General features: G+C 33.7%; 2 protein-coding genes across 2 annotated transcripts; both read right to left on the reverse strand.

Moving 5' to 3' along the window:
* Positions 1 to 2,385: 2,385 nt before the first annotated feature.
* Positions 2,386 to 5,800, reverse strand: LOC100790218 (UDP-glucuronate 4-epimerase 3). Its single transcript, XM_003521910.5, has 2 exons — positions 2,672 to 5,800; positions 2,386 to 2,576 (listed from the first exon to the last, which is right to left on the reverse strand). The coding sequence occupies exon 1, from the start codon at positions 5,027 to 5,029 to the stop codon at positions 3,713 to 3,715; it is 1,317 nt and encodes a 438-aa protein (XP_003521958.1). The 5' UTR covers positions 5,030 to 5,800; the 3' UTR covers positions 2,386 to 2,576; positions 2,672 to 3,712.
* A 3,261-nt stretch (positions 5,801 to 9,061) lies between these two features.
* LOC100811089 (3-phosphoshikimate 1-carboxyvinyltransferase 2) lies at positions 9,062 to 17,008 on the reverse strand. The gene is made up of 8 exons (XM_003521809.5): positions 16,412 to 17,008; positions 15,306 to 15,550; positions 14,794 to 14,947; positions 13,945 to 14,159; positions 13,748 to 13,865; positions 11,281 to 11,491; positions 9,538 to 9,599; positions 9,062 to 9,453 (listed from the first exon to the last, which is right to left on the reverse strand). Exons 1-8 carry the CDS (start codon positions 16,766 to 16,768, stop codon positions 9,235 to 9,237), a joined length of 1,581 nt encoding a protein of 526 aa, XP_003521857.1. The 5' UTR covers positions 16,769 to 17,008; the 3' UTR covers positions 9,062 to 9,234.
* Between the last annotated feature and the right edge of the window lie 2,180 nt (positions 17,009 to 19,188).

Below are 19,188 nucleotides of genomic sequence, written 5' to 3' on the forward strand. Positions count from 1 at the left end.
GATGATGAGAACTCTTGGATTTGAATTGAACTATGTACGTGGAGTCTCGTTAAGGCTATATATGTATATGGAGTCTCGTTAATTAAGCGACGTATATGTGCATGGAGCCGCATTAAGGTTTTATATGACCACGTGGAGCTGCGTTAAAAGCCGATGTAGTTAGTATCTATGATGAATAAGGGGATGCAATTTCTCAATTACTTATTCAAGGCTTTAGTATTTATGATGGATGATAAAGAGGGATTAGTTTTTAACATATTGAGTTAGGAACATGTATGTCTCTAACTTAGGATAAAAAGAAAATATTTTGTTGCTTTTGAATAATTATAAATATTTTCTTGTTTTAGTTCAATCAGCAATTTTACTAATCTTCTGATCTATATTAGACTATACTTCTAAACATTTCGAAATCTTATTTTGGGACGCATGTAAGTATTTTAGTATAAACTACATGCAAAGGACTTCATTTACACATTAGACACCTAAAATTAGCTTAAACCTTAAAAAAATCAGTTTTGAACCTTTTGTGTTTAAGCTCATATTTTATTTACTTTTAGTATCCTTTGAGTTCAAAACCATATACTTCATATACATTAATTAAAATCAGAATCAGTATTAAAACTATTGAAACCTTGCGATCTACCAATTATTTCTTTTTAATTTTCTAAACCTCTATGCCTAGCATATCCTAAGAAACATTTGAGTAATAATTTCTCTCTGCATTATGTGTTTCTTTGTTTAAACATTTTGAATTTCTAAAGCTTAATTCATGAAAATTACAGTCATATGTGATTTAAGAGGTTAGGGGGCCATGCATTTTACCTTTTTGGGTGAGCATATCATGCAGTTTAAGTCTGATAGTAATTTCTAATAGAAAATTCACCAAAAACTATCCTATTGAGTACTACTTAAGAACAACTTGAGATTTCAGAGTTACAATTATACTTTGTCTTCAACTGATTGTAAGGATTATGAGCAGTTATAACGCTAATGTGATAAATATTATGACAGCACAATTAGAAATGCATTCAAGAATGTTAACTTGGTTTGATCAAACTCTGTCCCCACCAATTTTACCAGCTGAACTCAAAGTGCTTACATGTTCAAACTCAATGTGCAGAAAGATTGGAATGCAATGAAGCTGACAATTATTAAATATTAATTATTGATTGCAATGAAAACGGGTTTCGAGGAGCGACCGAATAGCAAGGTATTCAATGAACTTGCAGGATGGGGCAGTATGTATATCAGTCAGAGTCAAGTCAGCTGGGTAGTTTCTCATAAAGTTATTCCACATGCAATACACATCACGCACCTTGCTTTCACTTTTCCACAAATATGGCACCCACCATAATCATTTAACAAATGATTAAGTATAAGTAATTAATATATTAAAATTTAATTTGAATCATTCAAATATTATTATTTAAGTGTAATTCTTAATAAAAATGATTGTTAATTAAATTTTATTTATTTTTTGATCGAATTTTAAATTAGTCAGAATCTATCTCTTTATCTGACCAATCAAAGAATTAAAAAAAATATATAACGATTTCAGAATTCCTTTGTACAAAACCGCGTCTTTTGGACATTCATTTTCCTCTCTAGAAAAGGTTGAAAGGTAATTTGGAAGGAAGTTTTTTTGGCACGTCCATTGATGACTATTATATATATATAGCTAGCAAGTCCCATGGCCAACAGCATTATAAAAAAAGATTATCAGTAATTGTAGCCATTTGAAGCTTATAATCAGTCAAATATGGAAATCGGTGTTTGCATTTTATTAGATTTACCTGATTAATAATATTTTGATACTTTGGTATATAATTCGGCTTTATATCCTTTGTTTAGGAAAGAAGAAAATTTAAATTGAATGTACGAGTTGCAAAGAATGGGTACAAGGAAATGATCAAGTGTATAATTAATATCTTAAAAAAAGTGTATAATTAATGTATCTAAGTGAATTTAATAGGATTAGGTTTCTTGACTAAATCTAAGAACTTAACCTAGAAATGAGAAAATATTAATAAGGTGAATAAAGTTAGTTCATGATTTGTAATTATACCCGAAATTAAATTATAGGATTAGGCAAAAAAAAAATAGTAATAATTTCTCTCTGTATTATGTGTTTCTATGTGTAAACATTTTGAATTTCTAAAGCTTAATACACGAACATTACAGTCATATGTGATTAACAGGAAATTAAGAGGTTAGGGACCATGCATTTTACCTTCTTGGTTGAACATATCAGGCAGTTTAAGTCTATCAGTGATTTCTAATAGAAAATTCACCAAAACTACCCTATAGAGTACTTAAGAACAACTTGAGATTTCAGAATTACAATATACTTTGTCTTCAACCGATTGCAAGGATTATGAGTAGTGATAACGCTAATGTGATAAATATTTCCAAAACAATATGGGCAGTACAACAATTGATAATAAGTTCCAGCTACACTAAATCTTGATGACTATTAAATATTAAAACTCGCTCACCTATTTAGGTCAACAATGACATGCTTAATATGTGTAAAAAGTAGGAACCTCGTTGCTTTTACCAGAAGGTCTTCGTTACTCCTATAAATGGCAATTTATCATTAAATAAATGTAAATAAACAAAGGTTAGGTGATTCTAAGAAATCCAGTAAAAACAGTGTGTTTGGAAGCAACACCTCATACCAAAACAATCTCTCTCAGACTAAACTCTGTAGAATCTATATCAAAAAAGGCAAAACTTCAAATCTATACCAAAAGAAAATGGTATTCAAAATGAAAAGTTACACTTAGAAAGATTAGATTGAAAATGGAAACGAAAAGGAAAAGCACACATATTAGAAGAAAGTCCTTAACAGAAATAAATCACACATTTACATAGAACTGTTATTAGTGGACAGTGACACGAGCAAAGCAAAAAGAAAATGGCAATGAAAATCCATCAAGAATATTATGGATAACAAGAGACCAAATGCTATGAAATTGCAAGTTAATTCCAAAAATTATTTCAAAAACTAATCCCTTCAAATGGTAACAAAGCATTAAAAGAAAGTTACAAATCTAGCAACTTACAAACCATTAATCAATCAACAAAGCCAAGCATCTGCAATAACATTCAAGAACTTCCTAATAATATACTCATTAACACATACAATCAGACTGGCTTTTACAGAAGAAAGGGTGCCACAGAGCCACCTCCAAAATGTTAGCAATAGGATCACAAAGTAGTAGAGCTGTGCAAGAATTATTAATACAGGAGTCCATTTATATGTGAAAAATTACATAAGCAAATAAAATACATGTCTTATTGACTCATTCAGTCCAAAAACCGGAAATCAAACTATTGTGTGATTTTACTACCTTTTCTTAACAATTATTATACACTGCCACCAATCAGCATATGCTCTATCAGTCATGAATGCTACATTTCTAAAACTACAACAAATACATTCAGGAAAAAGAAAAAGAATAAAAGAGAATATGATGTATCTGGTTTTCTTGGACACAGCAAATCGGTGCCTAGGCATTAATCTCCCCCAACAACAAAACTTCCTCAGTGCAGGAAGCAAGGTTCCTACTTCTTCCTCCTTATATGGCATCATCCTTGACACATGAAACGCGGTGATCGTACAACGAACAGAGAAACGCTAAGGAACAATCACAAGAATCATAATGAACAAGAATTCAAAAGACAATATCACATGGTTAAAAGAATCAGGTCACTCAACAGCTTTCTTCCCGCCAGAATAGTAATTCAGGTACCACCGCACGAATTTCTTCAAACCACTCTGCAGATCCGTGGTCGGCTTGTACCCAAGCTCACTCTGAGCATAGCTAATGTTGGCATGAGTAAACTGCACATCCCCATTCCGCGGCAACTTCATTATGTTCCTCTTCGCCTTAACCTTCAGAAGCCTCTCCAAAATGCTCACGAGATCACTAACCGGAACCGGCGAAGTGTTCCCCAAATTGAACACCCTCAACTGTGCTGGCCCCCTCTTCTTCCCCCCACTCCCCGTGCTCTTCTCTGCAGTATCCAAAGCCCCCAAACAACCCCTCACAATATCATCAATGTAAGTAAAATCCCTAGCAACGGTTCCATGATTCGCGGCCTCGAAAATAGGGATGGGCTTCCCCTTCAGAAGATCCCTAGTGAAGAAGAAGTAAGCCATATCAGGCCTACCCCAAGGACCATAAACAGTGAAGAACCTCAATCCAGTCAATGAAAGACCATAGATATGGTTATAAGTGTGAGCAATCTCCTCACCAGCCTTCTTGGTTGCAGCATACAAACTAGCAGGCTGATCAGTCCTATCCCTCTCAGAGAATGGAACCTTAGTGTTGAGTCCATAAACTGAGCTACTAGAGGCCCACACAATAGCAGGTTGTGGATTCACACTCTTACAAACCTCAAGCAAATTCACAAAACCAGCAATGTTGCTATGAACATAAGAGCCAGGATTCTCCATGGCATACCTCACACCAGCCTGAGCAGCCAAGTGCATCACATGAGTGAAAGGCACAACCTCGAAAAGTTTTCTCAAGAGTGCCTCATCATTGATATCACCCTCAACTATGTACACGCCATTGCGCTCCAGGAGCCCCTGGCGTGCACGCTTAAGTGAAGGGTCATAATAGTCATTGAAATTGTCAAGTCCAAGCACCCCGTCACCGCGGCGCTTAAGCGCCGCGGAGACGTGGGTGCCTACAAAACCGGCGGCGCCGGTGACCAACACGGCGAACCCGTTTCGGGACCGGACCTGGGCGGATGCCCGGACCCGTTTCTCCCAAACGGGTCCGCCCCAGTTGTAGGTTCGCAGGGACCGCCGGGAGAGGTCCGCCGGGACCGGAGACGATGCCGGCGAGCGGAGGAAAAAGATCAAGATCGCGCCCAGGAACACGAAGGACCACACTGCGAGCTTCGCCAGCGAGGTGTGCCACCGCACGCGGTTGAAGTACGAAGCTTTATCCATCTTGAACTTCCCTGGGGTCGGAGGGGCACTGTCTATGTGCGACATTTGCTTCAGTTGGGACATTTTGTCGGGGAAATCTCGGATTTTGAAAGGTGCCCACGATTTCTCTTCCTCGGTTTCGACGAATTGCGAGGCCGATTTTGGTTTCTGGGATTGGGTTGAGGTTCCCCCCAAATTGTTGGGTTTTCTAGGGTTTGCACGGGGAGGAGGTTATAATGGTAGCGGTGGTTTGGTTCGGTTTGTTTCTGAGATTTGGGAAATTGATGGAGAGAACAGGGGGAAAAATCAAAAGGGACTCGGTTTGGTGAGTTAGTTCTTTTCTTTAAAAAAAAAAGAAGAAATATTTGTATGTGGGAAATGGGAATCTTCTAGTTTCTTGGAGGTATGGGTCTCTCTTTTGGGTTTATAGTTTTACAGAGAAAAAAGGTTTCAACATTTAAAGAATGTTATCATAAAGAGAGAGGGATGGAACATTTTGAGGAAATGTTGACGAAGAAGAAGATGGGAGAAATTGGGGATTAAGAGGTTAATTTAATGAAATAGGATTATGCATTTGAGTAGCATTTTTTGTGTTTCCTCCATTTGTAAGAACAAAAGGTGTTGTTCAATGAGGAAAGGCAATGCAAGTGGGGTGGGTAGTAAAAGATGCAAAATATGCTAATTTGATTGGCTGGAGATCCTTGAATTTGGGGGGGGTTTTAAAATAGATTTATAGAGGCTCTTTGTTTAAGGATATATTTTGTGTGGAGGAAACTTCCTTTTGGGTTAATTATGGGTGAGGAGGGTTTTTTAAGTGAGATTTATTAAGGGAACATAATAATGGGTGGTTTGTTGAATGTGCAAATGCAATGGATGAGATTTTCTGAATTTTGAGGCTTTTGCTATTAAGGGACTCCCTATTTATTTCTCTACCATGGGAAAGCGTGTGAGTTTAGTGAGTTTAAATTTTGATTGTCTTAATTCAGAGAATTGAGGGGAAAATAAAAGATTGGGATTAAAAGGTTTAATTAGAGTTAATCAAGACCGCAATTGTTGATTTCTGAAATTAGAAATCTCAATTCAAGTCTGTAGAGTAAAACCGTAAAACTTCTATTTTACTAATTTGGGCTGAAAATCCTACTAAATTTTGTGTTAAATAAAGCAATTGAATAACAGATAGTAAAACACACCCCTAAATTTAACAGTCAATAGTTATCTAAATTCATAGTACCTTATTAATTATCAAAATTCATAGTACCTTATTAATACTATGATATACTCCATACAGGATGAAACACGGTTAGATTTACTCCTTAATATGCATTGGTTTATTTATTTTCAAAGTGAACTTGAGCGGTTTTGGAGAAAAATTATTTGTACTTTAGTTGATTTCAAATAATTGATTTGCTCATTAACTACATGCGTTTCTTATAATCGAAGTAAACGCTAGCCATGAAGTGCAGTATATGATACTTTGATATAACTTTTCCTTGAAGAGACTTATTGATTTTCCCTTTACATCGAATTCATTTACGCCAACGAATCATTTAACAGGCTGACTAATTTACCATTATAAAGAGAGAGAAAATCCTAAGTTTCTCTTCACATATCTCTACTTAGAAGTTGAGGCTTATCTTGAAATGTTTCCATTCAAGCAAGGAAAAATTCAATCACAATTTGTTATATATTTTCATTCTTACTTTTCTCCACCTCTTTCCTCTTACCATGCTTAATTTGTCATAGCTAACTACCTAAGGTCGAATTTGTGGAATCTACTAGCATTAGTAGTATCCTTGTCCTCTTGCTCTTTTGTACGGTGCTCCCTAAAGATCATGGCACCCCAAGACAAATTATAATAAAATAAACAGTTTACAATAAAAACAGAAAAACGTACAATCAAAATCAAAGCATGAAATTATAATCCTAACTTCAGCTTAATGACAAGGCTCTACATTATTTTATAATAATTGTTTGTGTAAATATAAATTCAATAAAACTACCAACATGATGTGTCATAATTGATAGATAATTTTATATCTTAAAAATTTGATTTAACTTATGTGTATAGAAAAATATAAGATTAATCTCTTAAATGTATCTCAGTATTTCAAGGATTAGTCATTTTTACTTTCAATCGAATCATAGTTTTAAAAAAAAACAAAGAAACTCACAAAACATATGTAGTATGTAATTACTCCAATTTAATGGAAGCCATGTAGTATTAATTATTGTCTACTTGTTTTTGTGTGCGCGCGTGTTAAAGAGAGGGGGGGTCCAGAAAGGAAAGAGAAATGCATTGAAAGAACAACATGAAAGTGTAAACAAACTTGAAACTGAAGGCAAAAGCATCTCCCCAAGAATCCTTATGCTACAATTTATGTTAGGGCAGCAAACTATCATGTGCTTAGGTACACGTAAGGACTAGTGTAGACCTATCACAGGATCAGGACAAGATTGCTTCGTTCACAAGGTGCTTGAAGATTTAAGACTAATAATATTCAAGGATAGAGTAATACTTGAGAAAAAAAATAATTATATTACACTTGTTTTGGCCATGTAGTGTCACCACCGTCCTCGTGCATCACTCATTAATATAATATAAACCCTATATATATATATATATATATATACTAATGTGTATAAACATCACATTCTTTTGGGATCTAGAGGATGACTCTAAGGATTGAAGTGTTATTTCCTTGTTGGAGAGCTTCAAATTCTTTCACATGCAACAAATTTTAAAAGGTGATAAAATAAAATATTTTGATGCTAAAATTTCAATCTCTAGAATTTACATGGCACTTTTTTCTCAACATAAAATCATTATATCATATTCGTCACTATCAGAAGCCAACAAACAACGCATGAAAGAGTAGTGAAAACAGAACAAAAATTTAAAAGCGAAAAAGGTGGTAGCGGTGGTACTCTTTTTAAATTGTTATTTTTCTCTTTCTCTCTTTTTAGGTAAGGGACAAAAACTAATATCCCACATGAGCCAATACCCCTTCCCATGTGCAATCTGATATTGAATAATATTAAAAAAGAGAGAGAAAAATGCACTTACATTATGGTTTTCTTTCTTTCAATTCGCATATCATCATTTTCCATGAATTAAGAGTTAACATAAGCTGGACTTTATGCACGTTTTATTATCAAACCAGACTGTATTCTAAAACATTCAGTACATTGTCACATGGATTTAGTAAAATGCCCACTTATTGGTGTTACAAACAAAAATCAGCAGATATGCAATAGTTTATATATACATTTTTTTAACTCAAATTATCTGTTGGTTGAGAGCTAAAAGTTAATTTCTTAAAATATTGAGATCCATTTAATAAATTAATCTTTTCTAATAAATATTTTTTTCGTATGAATAGACTTAAAATTAAACTTATGATCACATATTTAAAAGAAAAATATTATTTTTCAATGTAATATCACATTAATAATTTATATATATTTTAGTTCTTGGAAAAATGGATGGGAGCAATGAACCTCACCTCTAGATATGCAATAATTTATATTTTTCCGTAGTCTTTGCCGCACAGCATTTATAAGAGTAGCCAAAATTCTTGCATAGGTCCAGCCTTTAGTTAGTGACTAAAGGATTTGAACAATGAAGCCTATGGTGAATTTCATGTGACTTCCACAAACGCCTTGCAATTGCCAAGAATAAGAACTTTCTTTATTGTCAAAGAAATGAGAAAAAAAAAAAAAAAGGGCTCAATCAGATGTGTCAAAGAAATGAAAAAGTAAGACCACCAACCTCGGTAAATATATAGTGAAATTTACATATTACCTACCAACAGGAGGAATCTGATAATCAAACTCAAGTTACAGTTAGTGTTAATAGAAGACTCAATCAGATGTGTCAACTCCTGTTGGCGAGCTTTTTAACATTGTCACTCATTAATTAAATGTCCTGAAGTCCTGAATTCAAATATGCAATCACAGGTCTATTTGCTAGCTAGACTATTTTCTGGTCACCACATATTATCTGCTAAGTTTGACTTGAATAATAAACACAAAAAGGTATGGTCCTATCCCAATAGAAATGGGATCAAATGCAAAGATGCAATGTACACCACCACATATGAGGAATAGAGCCAAGTCTGTACTGGAAATTAAATTACTTTGATACAACAGAATCAATAGCTCTTTCCAACAATACAAATTATCTCAAGTTCTTACAAGGGAATGTTAAGAAACAAAAGCAAGCCATGCATATACTCACTGTTTTGTGAGTATTTATCTCTCTCTCTCTTCCTACTCAATGTACAAAATGCTTAGTGCCTTGTGAACCTCTCAAGGACTTCAAAGTAGTCGGGAAATGTCTTCCTGGTGCAACCAGGATCCTTGATGGTTACTGGAACATCCCCACAAGCAGCAAGAGAGAATGCCATGGCCATTCTGTGGTCATCATATGTGTCTATAGCTGTGACATTCAATTTCTCAGGTGGAGTAATCACACAGTAATCAGGACCTTCTTCAACTGTTGCTCCTAGCTGAAATACCAAGACAGAGTAGGTCAGTGAGATGTAAAAAGTTCAGTAATATCGAAACCATAAAGGAATTAGCAAGACACTCACCTTTCTGAGTTCTGTGCAGATTGCTATCATCCTCTCAGTCTCTTTAACTCTCCAACTTGCCACTGAAAAATAGAGGAAACAAAGAATAAATGAGAATCTGAGCAGTGAACAGGTTTGCTAAATGATATGGTAGATAGTCCAAAGGAGAATCTGAGCAGCAAACAAGTTTGCTAAATGATATGGTAGATAGTCCAAATGTATAAAAAGATTGGATACAACTAAAACCTTTCAATTGTTAAAAAGATTGGAAAAAATAAACAAATAAAGATCACAGAACAAGAAGCATCTAAGTTCCTTTTAAGTTAAATTTCCTTCCGGAAAAAGATCATGTCTAGTTTAGACACTGTAATAATACAAGTATGACAAAAACTAGAGTTGATCCTTGATAGGTGAAACCACATGAATGATTCTATATTATATTCCAAACATGCCCCCCATACAAAAGCCCTTTGAGCCTGACACATGATTAATGTGCAGGTCCAGCTGCCTTACCCTTAAATTCAACTTTTTATTTGAAGTGGACCAAAAAGAAATTAACTAGAACTGGGAGCAGCAAGGATTGAACTCAAAGACCACCTAAAAATCATAAGACTCTAATACCATATTGTTAACCAACTATCCCAAAAGCTTAAGCTATTAGATGAAGACGTATGAATGGTTTTATACCATAATTTCATGTTGGTTTAAATATATTTTTGGTCTTGCAATTTTGTGTTTTTTATTTTTATTTTTTCGTCCTTGCAAAATTATTTTTTTGTTTTTCAGTCCTTGCAAATTATGTTTGTTTTGTGTTTAGTCCTTAAAGCACTTTAGATAGTGCTTTGAACAGTAACAAAAAAAGTGTTATCTAAAGCATATAAGGACAAAAAACAAAACAAACATAATTAGCCAGGACTAAAAAAAAATTATAATTTTGCAAGGACTAAAAGCAAAAAAACGTTAAATTGCAAAGACTAAAAAGATATTTAAGCCTTCCATGTTCTAACATATTCAATATGCACTCTAGTGCCTTCCATGATTAAGAAGAAAACTATTGAAGCCTTCAAAAGTCAATTGGAGGACAGTTGTATAACCTAAACCAGAAAATAATAAGGCCCAGTCATTGAAATAGCATTCAAGCCAGGAAAAAAACGAAACACGTTTTTTTCAGAATAATATTGTATGAAAAAAAAACACAAAAATATATTATGGGAAAAATAATATATGAAAAAAAAGGTATTATATGATGTAACCAAACTAGCTTTGATGATTGTCCAGCATCATGTTCAAAGATCAGATCGTTGGATAATAATATAAATTAAAAATAATAAGAAGAAGAAGAAGAACATAACTGAACAGATAATGGCCTTTAGAGTAAGGGTGATCATTCAAGTATCATGTTGAAATCTTATAAGTAGCCTTTTGAAGTTTTATTTAAAAAGAACAGGCCAATCTAGGTGGGTCAACAGGTCACCCAAGTTTAACCAGTTTACTGCAAAAGACTGTCATGAGTAAGAAGGACTGGACCAGCCCACAGACCAGGTTGTACGAAGCTTAAAGGAACAACATAGATGCCCCACAATCCATAGATAAAAGAAAAATTGTCCACAAAAGAAGTTTTCAAGCTAAAAATTCAAGCATTTCACATGGTTAGTGATCCAATTTCAATATTAGTGTAATTATAATAATTTCATTAACCATAATTAAAAAAAAAACAATTTGTTAAAACAAGCTCTTGAACACAAACAAACAGCTAAACCATACCATCTCTGATGGCAGTTTGACCATTAGCAAATAGTGCGACAACGGCAAGAGTCATGGCAACATCTGGCATCTTGTTCATATTGACATCAATGCCTTGCAAGACTTTTTGACCAGAAGAATCTTGTGGTGGTCCAGTAACGGTGACACTGTTCTCTGACCATGTAACCTTAGCTCCCATCTTTTCAAGAACTTCAGCAAATTTTACATCTCCCTTTGAAAGAAGGACAAAGTTTAACATAAGCACAAATTAAAAAATAATGGAATTTAAAATGACTGCACTGGGCTGGTCATCGACTCACAGTCTTCACATATGATCAGTAATTAACCACATCATCAACCCTATTTAAATAATCGTTCGTATAAACTAATCAAACCACTTCTAATTTTGTATTCTAAAATGATACAATTTGACAATTAACCACTTGAGACTACTCTTCACAATAAGATATACTTCTTTTTTCTGGCTTGAACTTTGTTCACTGAAACAGTTCTGGGGAATATTTGAAACATTTTCTACTATTTATTTGAATAGTTATACATACTATAGTATAGCCTATAGGTTAAAAAAATGAGGAAAATTAAGTTTTCAAAAATAAACAAGGTATTGATAAGGAATTAAGGAAAGACAAGAGACACTAAAGAAAGAAAACAGAAACAGAAAGAATATAAAAGAAAAAAACTCATGCAAATAAATAAAAGATTAGGACATTAAGTGTATGCTAATCTATAAGTTTATTTGTTTTATTTTAAAAAAAAATCAAAAAAGAGAATATTTATTAGGAATTAAAAGTTTGCCCTCCTTCCCTTTTCCCTCTAAAAACCCCCACTCCCAAGCGTACCCTTGAGGTCTAAGTTAAGTCCATGATTTGCCTATCGTCAAAATGAATTCTGAAACCCTTGATATTTTCCTCAGTTTCCCAATTAAAATTCTCAGATTCATCCTGTAATTCTTCTCTGTATGAGTATATCTAAGTTTCTGTTTGTCTGTTATCCTTTGTATACGTCTTTCTGTGTATGGAGAGTTCCTCATGTTTGGTTAGGTAGTTACATTAAAACTGTATATATATTCCTCTCTTGTACTACCAAATCAGCTAATCAATAATACAAAAGTTTACAGTTCAGTTTCATATGTTTTCTCTCAAAAGCATCAAAACCCATGGCTTCCACTGCACCACCGCAACCAGCTTCTTTGGCTGGGCAACCACCTCTGATACACATTCCACCACTTAACACTTACCCTCCTCCCACCACAAGTCCGTCATCTCCAATCGCACCTGTAACTTACTCTCATACAATCACTGAGAAACTCTACAACAATAACGTTCTTCTTCGGCGCAAGCAAATCAAGCCTATCATCAAGACTCAGCCTTCACCATTTTCTCTATTGGTTGACAATTCACCCCATTTTCTCACCACAGAAGATTGTGATCTTGGTAGAATCAATGAGTCCTACGCAGCATGGGAACAGCAAGATCAGTTGCTGTTATCTTGGCTTCAAGCCTCTCTCCGATTCAATCCTATCTAGGGTTCTTGGCTGCATTCACTTTTATGAGCTTAGGAAAAAACTTCATGCTCATTTCCAGAATCATACACGCACCAAATTTCGTCAACTCCAACCTGAAATTCGCAACATGACTCTTGGCAATTGTTCAGTTGAGGAATTTTTGGCATGTGTAAAGGAACTTGTAGATGTTCTCTTTTGTCGGCGAACCTGTTTTGCACAGGGAACATCATGATGTAGTTCTTGAAGGCTTCCTCAAGAATTTGATTCTGTAATCAATTTTATTAAAAGCAAATTTGAACCAATGGCTATTGTTAAGCCAGATGCCCTAATTCGCCTCAAGATTTCATCTCCAAAAATACCACAAGAAGCTTCAATCAGATGCTGCCATTGATCTCACTCATGCTGCTTGGTCCTCACCACTGGGTGCCGGGTGGTATAAAACTAAGCTTTGTGTCTGTTATTATTGTTCATCCTCACTCTCTCTAATCCGTGTTTAAGTGCAAAAGAAGTTTAAGCAAACAACATAATAAGTTGCATGGGAGGTTATGGCTATCTACATCACAATTGTCACCAAAGCTAATGTACTGTGCAAGCTTTCACCAATTTTGCAATTGAAGCATCATTATCTGACATGCCAACTTGCTTTACTTGACAATTTATTTTTATCTTTATCACTGTTAATGAAATATAATAAAATGAGGAAGGGATAGAGATGATGTGTGAGTTCACATGATGATATCAATTATTTAAAAGACACACAAAAAAAAGTTTACTAAAAAGGATAATCACGGTAGAATCTGCTCAAGAGACGAAAAAGGACATACAAGAGCTATTAAGAATACAATGATAAGCTCTATTTTTTTGGAAGTGAGGGGAAAGAGAAAAGAAGGGGGTTGAATTAGGAATGATACAGTATAGACCATAAAATAAAAGATAATAGAAAATAGTGTCAAGCATGAATACCTGTAAACTGTTTGTGCCACAGCCATTAACAGTGATAGTCCCACCAGTAACTGCTGCACCAGCTAGGAAGTAACTGGCACTTGAAGCATCACCTTCAACAAAAGCATTGCCAGGAGACCTGATAGAAAACATGAGTTTTGATTTCATTGCATTTTGGATACTAAAAAGTGATGTAATGCTAAAACATAGAAACCTACTTGTACTTTTGACCTCCATGGACCAAGAACTTATCCCAATTACCACTGTGTTCCACAGAAACTCCAAAACGCTCCATCAACTTCAGAGTCATTTCAACATATGGAACAGAAATCAGTTTATCAACAATCTCAATTTCCACGTCGCCAAGAGCTAAAGGAGCTGCCATAAGCAAAGCAGTTAGGTATTGACTGCTAATTGATCCAGACAGTTTCACCTGCATGTGAAATAGGATAATAAGATTCACAATGGATAAACCAACATTCGCTATTATATTTTCTTTGGAGAGAATAAGGAGGGGAAGGCATAACTAAAAGAAAACTTAGTATTTTTTAAAACAGGAATAAGGATGTAGGTAACAAATAAAGAAAAGTAAACAATTTCTTTTCACAGGAAGTTCAATGACTCAATGCACAATGAACTCATTGAGAGAGTAGAAAGGCTATAATAAAGGTGAGGGATAACCTCTGAAAAGGAAAGGTCTCCAACCAATACACCTTCCAAAATATAATTCAAGTACGGTATATTTGGAACTGAGGTTTCAAAGGGAAAGGGAATGGAGGAAAAATATCTTGTTTTTAAATAGAGGTATATAATATTTATAAAAATAAATAAAAGATTAAAACATTAAGTTATGCTAATCTATCTTCATATTCCTTCGTTTAAAAATTTTATCAAATTAAAGAATATTTATTAGAAAAAAAATTGCCCTCCCTTCCCTTTCTCGCCAAAACCCAACTCCTAAACATACCCTTAGTGTCTTATTCTAAAGAGAGGGAAACAGGGTTTAAATTAGAATTTTGCTCCAGGAAAGTTAGTCCACCTTATTCTAATGGAAATCCAAACCATACCTTTCCGCCAGGAAGTCCTCCCTTCCCATTTACACGAACAGGTGGACAGTTTGTGCCAAGAAAGCAATCAACATCTGCACCGAGCTGCTTAAGACCAGCAACCAAATCCCCAATTGGCCTCTCTCTCATTCGGGGCACTCCATCAAGTACGTAGCTGAAATATTTTGAACATCAAGATGGTCTATTTAGAGACTCAAACCAGTAATCATGATAGGTGATCTAATAATAAAAGAAGAAAGTGGCAAGGTTGAAGTAGATCATGAGTAAGACCCTCAGGTGCATTCCTCAGAGTGTAATCAGTATATCTATATGCTAGACTTTGACTTGACAAGCTAATTTACATGTTAAATAAATACATAGATATAATTAAAGGTTCATTTAAAGAAGGATGACTAATCTGGATTAGATTTTTAGATTATAACAGGATGGAGGAAGAACACATAGTCTGATGTGATTAGTTATACGAGGAACAATTCAGAGATCATGATGAACAAACAAAACAAAAAACAGACCTTGCATTTCCACCTGCAGCAACTACAGCTGCTGTCAAAGGACGCATCGCAGTACCAGCATTTCCAAGGAATAAATTGATTTCATCTTTAGATTCTTTAATAGTGGGAAACAATCCCCCACAGCCTTCCACAATTGCTTGTTTGGTTGTTTGGTCGTCTTCCACACGCAGTCCAAGGGTCCTTAATGCACCAAGCATGTAATGAATATCCTCGCTGTACAGCAAGTTGTCTACAACAGTTGTTCCCTAAATAAGTAAATAAAAAAAAACAGAATAAATTATAGTTTATGCCAAACAAGACATCTATTAAATAATTAAAAGTTATAAAAATAATAGAATGAAAGTAACACAGAACTTGCAGCACCATTCTAATTTGTGTTTTGGGGGAGGGATTATCTTCTAGAGCTAAAATTGGTAATACAACCATACTTGGATAATCAAGAGTCAAAGATTTCTTTGGAAGGATATAGTATATAATCTCAGCTGCAGATAAAATCAACAGTCAATATTGCGTTCCCGTAAATAACACATCATGAATGTATTGGAATATCAACCATTGATTTTCACATTAACTGAGATTACTTGTTCCTTACTCGCAATAGAGAAGCCAAATGCCTCACCTAATACATTTCCTGTAGATATGTATACTACTCCCACTCGATTTTTATGATTATTTTAGCCATCCATACTTTTAACAAGACATTATTAACACATTGCTAGCATACTCCTTTATACAGAAACGTCCAAATCAATCCAGATATTGAATATGCTTATTGCTACACATTAAAACCACCTATACACATTTCTATCATCATTCTAAATCATACGCCACTTAATTTCGTGTCCATTTCTTTCATGGGACAAGATGCTTCATTTTCACTGAATAATACAAAAAAAAAATCAAATATTCAAAATCCACTCCACGCATCAAACTCCTATTCCTAACCACATAACCCCAAAAAAAACCAATAAATAAATTTTGGAGATATAAGGTTGGTTGGATGACTAAGAAAGAAGCCAAGTAGTTCGACTCTCACTGCTAACAAAAATTAACAAACTAACAATTTACATTTTTGGATACAGAAAAAATAAATAAATAAACTTTACCTCAGAGAGAGCAGCAAGAAGCAAAATTCGATTGGACAGAGACTTAGACCCTGGCAATGTGATGGTACCCGAGATGTCTTTGATAGGTTCCAACACGATCTCCGGCGCCGTCGAAGGCTTCTCTGCGGCGGCGGCGACGGAGGCAGAAACCTTAAACATGCCGGAATTTCCCTTCCCCGCATTAAAATTTCCCATAAGGCTTCCAGTTTTGTGCACCAAGATGCGAGATTTCGAGGGACCCCAAAGGCGTGGCCTCAATGAAACCGAATTCGCCGATTTGGGTTCGTTGGGATTGGAAGAATGACCGAAAATTTGAGTGCTTTGAGCAAGATTGTGCACTCTGCTCACTTGGGCCATTTCGATTTTCCTTGAAGTTGTGAACTTTGTCGTCCTCTGCAATTTGGTCTGTGAAATCTCTCTCTCTCTTTGAAATGAGAGGTTTTTTGTGTGTGTGATAATGATAATAATGTGTGTAATGAAGGGTTTTGTGAGAAATGGTTTTGGCCTTATGAGTTATGGGGGGGTTGGTGGTGTGAGAGGTTGTTGGATTGAGTGAGTCACATAAAGGGGTTTTTGGTTGCCAACTAACACTAACACATGTCGAATTGCTTACACCAAAATAATTGAGTGAAAAGGTTGGTAAAGGTTTTGGAACTTTACCTACCAAGGAAAATGAATGATGGCTTTTGGATTAGATTAGGACTTTAGAAGGTTGGTTTGGTGTTTAAGAACAATAGTATTATTGATCCAATTATTGAAATATTATTTTTATTTATATAATGTTAATTTGTTAGAATGTTAATAAAAAATTAAATTAATTATCTTTTTCTTCTTTTATTTTCCTTTAATCATTTATGATTTAACTCACCTTATATCTCTCAAGCATTGACATGTCATAAAAATATGTTTGAACAAATTTCTTAAAAAACTCTTATACAAAAAGAAAATAAAAAAATTATCAGTAAATTCAATTTATGTATAATTTAAAATTAGTTTTCAGAAAAACTAATATAAGAAAGTTTATACAAATTTGTTTATAGTTTATAGAAAAGCTTATTTTATTCTTTACTTACTCTTTTTCTTATAAGTGTTTATGAGGAAATTTATTGGTAAAAGTGGAATAAAATAGGAAATGTTGGGACTTGGTATAAAATAAAATTACTATATGATCATTCAAATTTTAAAACAATAATTTTAACGTATTAATAATTTAAAAATTATACTTTCATTTAATTATAGATTATTGTATATGATAAAATTTTATTTTTTATAATAATTGCTTTAAAACTTTTTGGTACATATATAAGATAATTACTTTAAAACTTATATATAAGATGACTTTTAATTAATTAGTTAATAGGAAAAATCTTTATGTTAACAATCTACAAAACTAAACTTTTTCTATAATTGTAGAAATTTTTTATTTTATTAATTGAGAAGTGAACGAAACGGTAATTAAATAAGAAACAAATAATTCATGTTTTAAATTAAATAAAAATAAAATCATATTAAATGAATATATTTGATTTTGTTATTCTATTTTATTAGAATATTGTAGTCTCTGTTGACTATTTTTCACCAGCTGGAAGTTGTAGCAACTAGGAACTAAATAGAAATTGATAGAAGACAAAAAAAAGTAAATGGTATTTGATGGGGAGTGCATAGCAGAACAAAACACTTTTATTTATTAAAAAACAAAATGGTTACATAGCATACAACAATTTTGACGAGTGGGTTGGTGATGAATGGGACTCGACTCAGAAGACCAAGTGAGGGAGACACTGTTCTCCGTTTCACTCTCACCAACCCCAAGGGTGGGTTGTTCGTTTATCAAATACTTCATTTCAAAATTATAATGTAAAACTTTTATTATATATATATATATATATATATATATATATATATATATTAAAGAATTACATAATAAATTTTAGTTTAATTATATTTTTAATCGTTTTTAATTATCATTTCTCAAATTTCGTCCTTAATTTTTATTTTTGTGAATTTGGTTTTTTATCATTTTAATTGTACAATTTTGTAATTTTTGTTCTGTTCATTAAGTTTGATATCCAATATTTTTTTATTTTACATCAACATTAACACTCTGTAGAATTAATGGTTCTGTATTTCAACTGAAATTTATAACAAAAAAATGTTTTTATTTATTTTATAAAGATTTTTCAGAAAAAAAAAACAACAAAAACAAGTTTTCATTGGATTATGAAAGACTATTGTGTATAATGAATGAAATGATGAATGGTGAATTTACACCCCTAACGTGTTCCATCAAAGATATTTTTGTCAAAAAAAAAATTGAAAATTTGAAGGTGAACTTACAAAAACTGAATGAGAATAACAGTTCACTAGGGAGAGATTGGCATGTTACGTTTTACGTGTGGTCGCCCTTTCCATAACGAATTTATAATATATAGACAAGTTTTGAAAGTCAATTATATATATGAAAAAAAAAAACAATTATTAATGTCTAAAGTTGTCAAACTTCCTAACAAATTCAGCATTTTTAAATTATTTTGTAGGTCCTTTTTCCATAAGGAACTTATATAGACAAGTTTTTTTTATACTCGGCATATAGACAAGTTTTGAAAGTCAAAATAAAATAAGTAGGCATTTTTAGATTAACTAGAGATTAAAACAAAACACTTTTTAACAACTTGCCAAAAGAAGCTTAAAAAGGTATTAATCACCAATTTACCATGCAACAAACTATCCATGTCAACATTTCTTAATGAACAAAACACGGCCATCCAAACACTCAA

The sequence above is a fragment of the Glycine max genome, chromosome 3 (genome assembly GCF_000004515.6).
Source record: "Glycine max cultivar Williams 82 chromosome 3, Glycine_max_v4.0, whole genome shotgun sequence".
NCBI classification, from domain to species: Eukaryota; Viridiplantae; Streptophyta; class Magnoliopsida; order Fabales; family Fabaceae; genus Glycine; species Glycine max.

What these genes read in the sequence shown, in the direction of transcription:
- LOC100811089 (XM_003521809.5), bottom strand. Translation starts at nt 16,768, where the DNA reads ATGGCCCAAGTGAGCAGAGTGCACAATCTTGCTCAAAGCACTCAAATT. An exon ending in GAGGACTTCCTGGCGGAAAG is followed by an intron (nt 14,160 to 14,793) that starts GTATGGTTTGGA and finishes TTTCACATGCAG; the next exon opens with GTGAAACTGTCTGGATCAAT. An exon ending in GTGGCACAAACAGTTTACAG is followed by an intron (nt 11,492 to 13,747) that starts GTATTCATGCTT and finishes CTTCTTTCAAAG; the next exon opens with GGAGATGTAAAATTTGCTGA.
- LOC100790218 (XM_003521910.5), bottom strand. Translation starts at nt 5,029, where the DNA reads ATGTCCCAACTGAAGCAAATGTCGCACATAGACAGTGCCCCTCCGACC.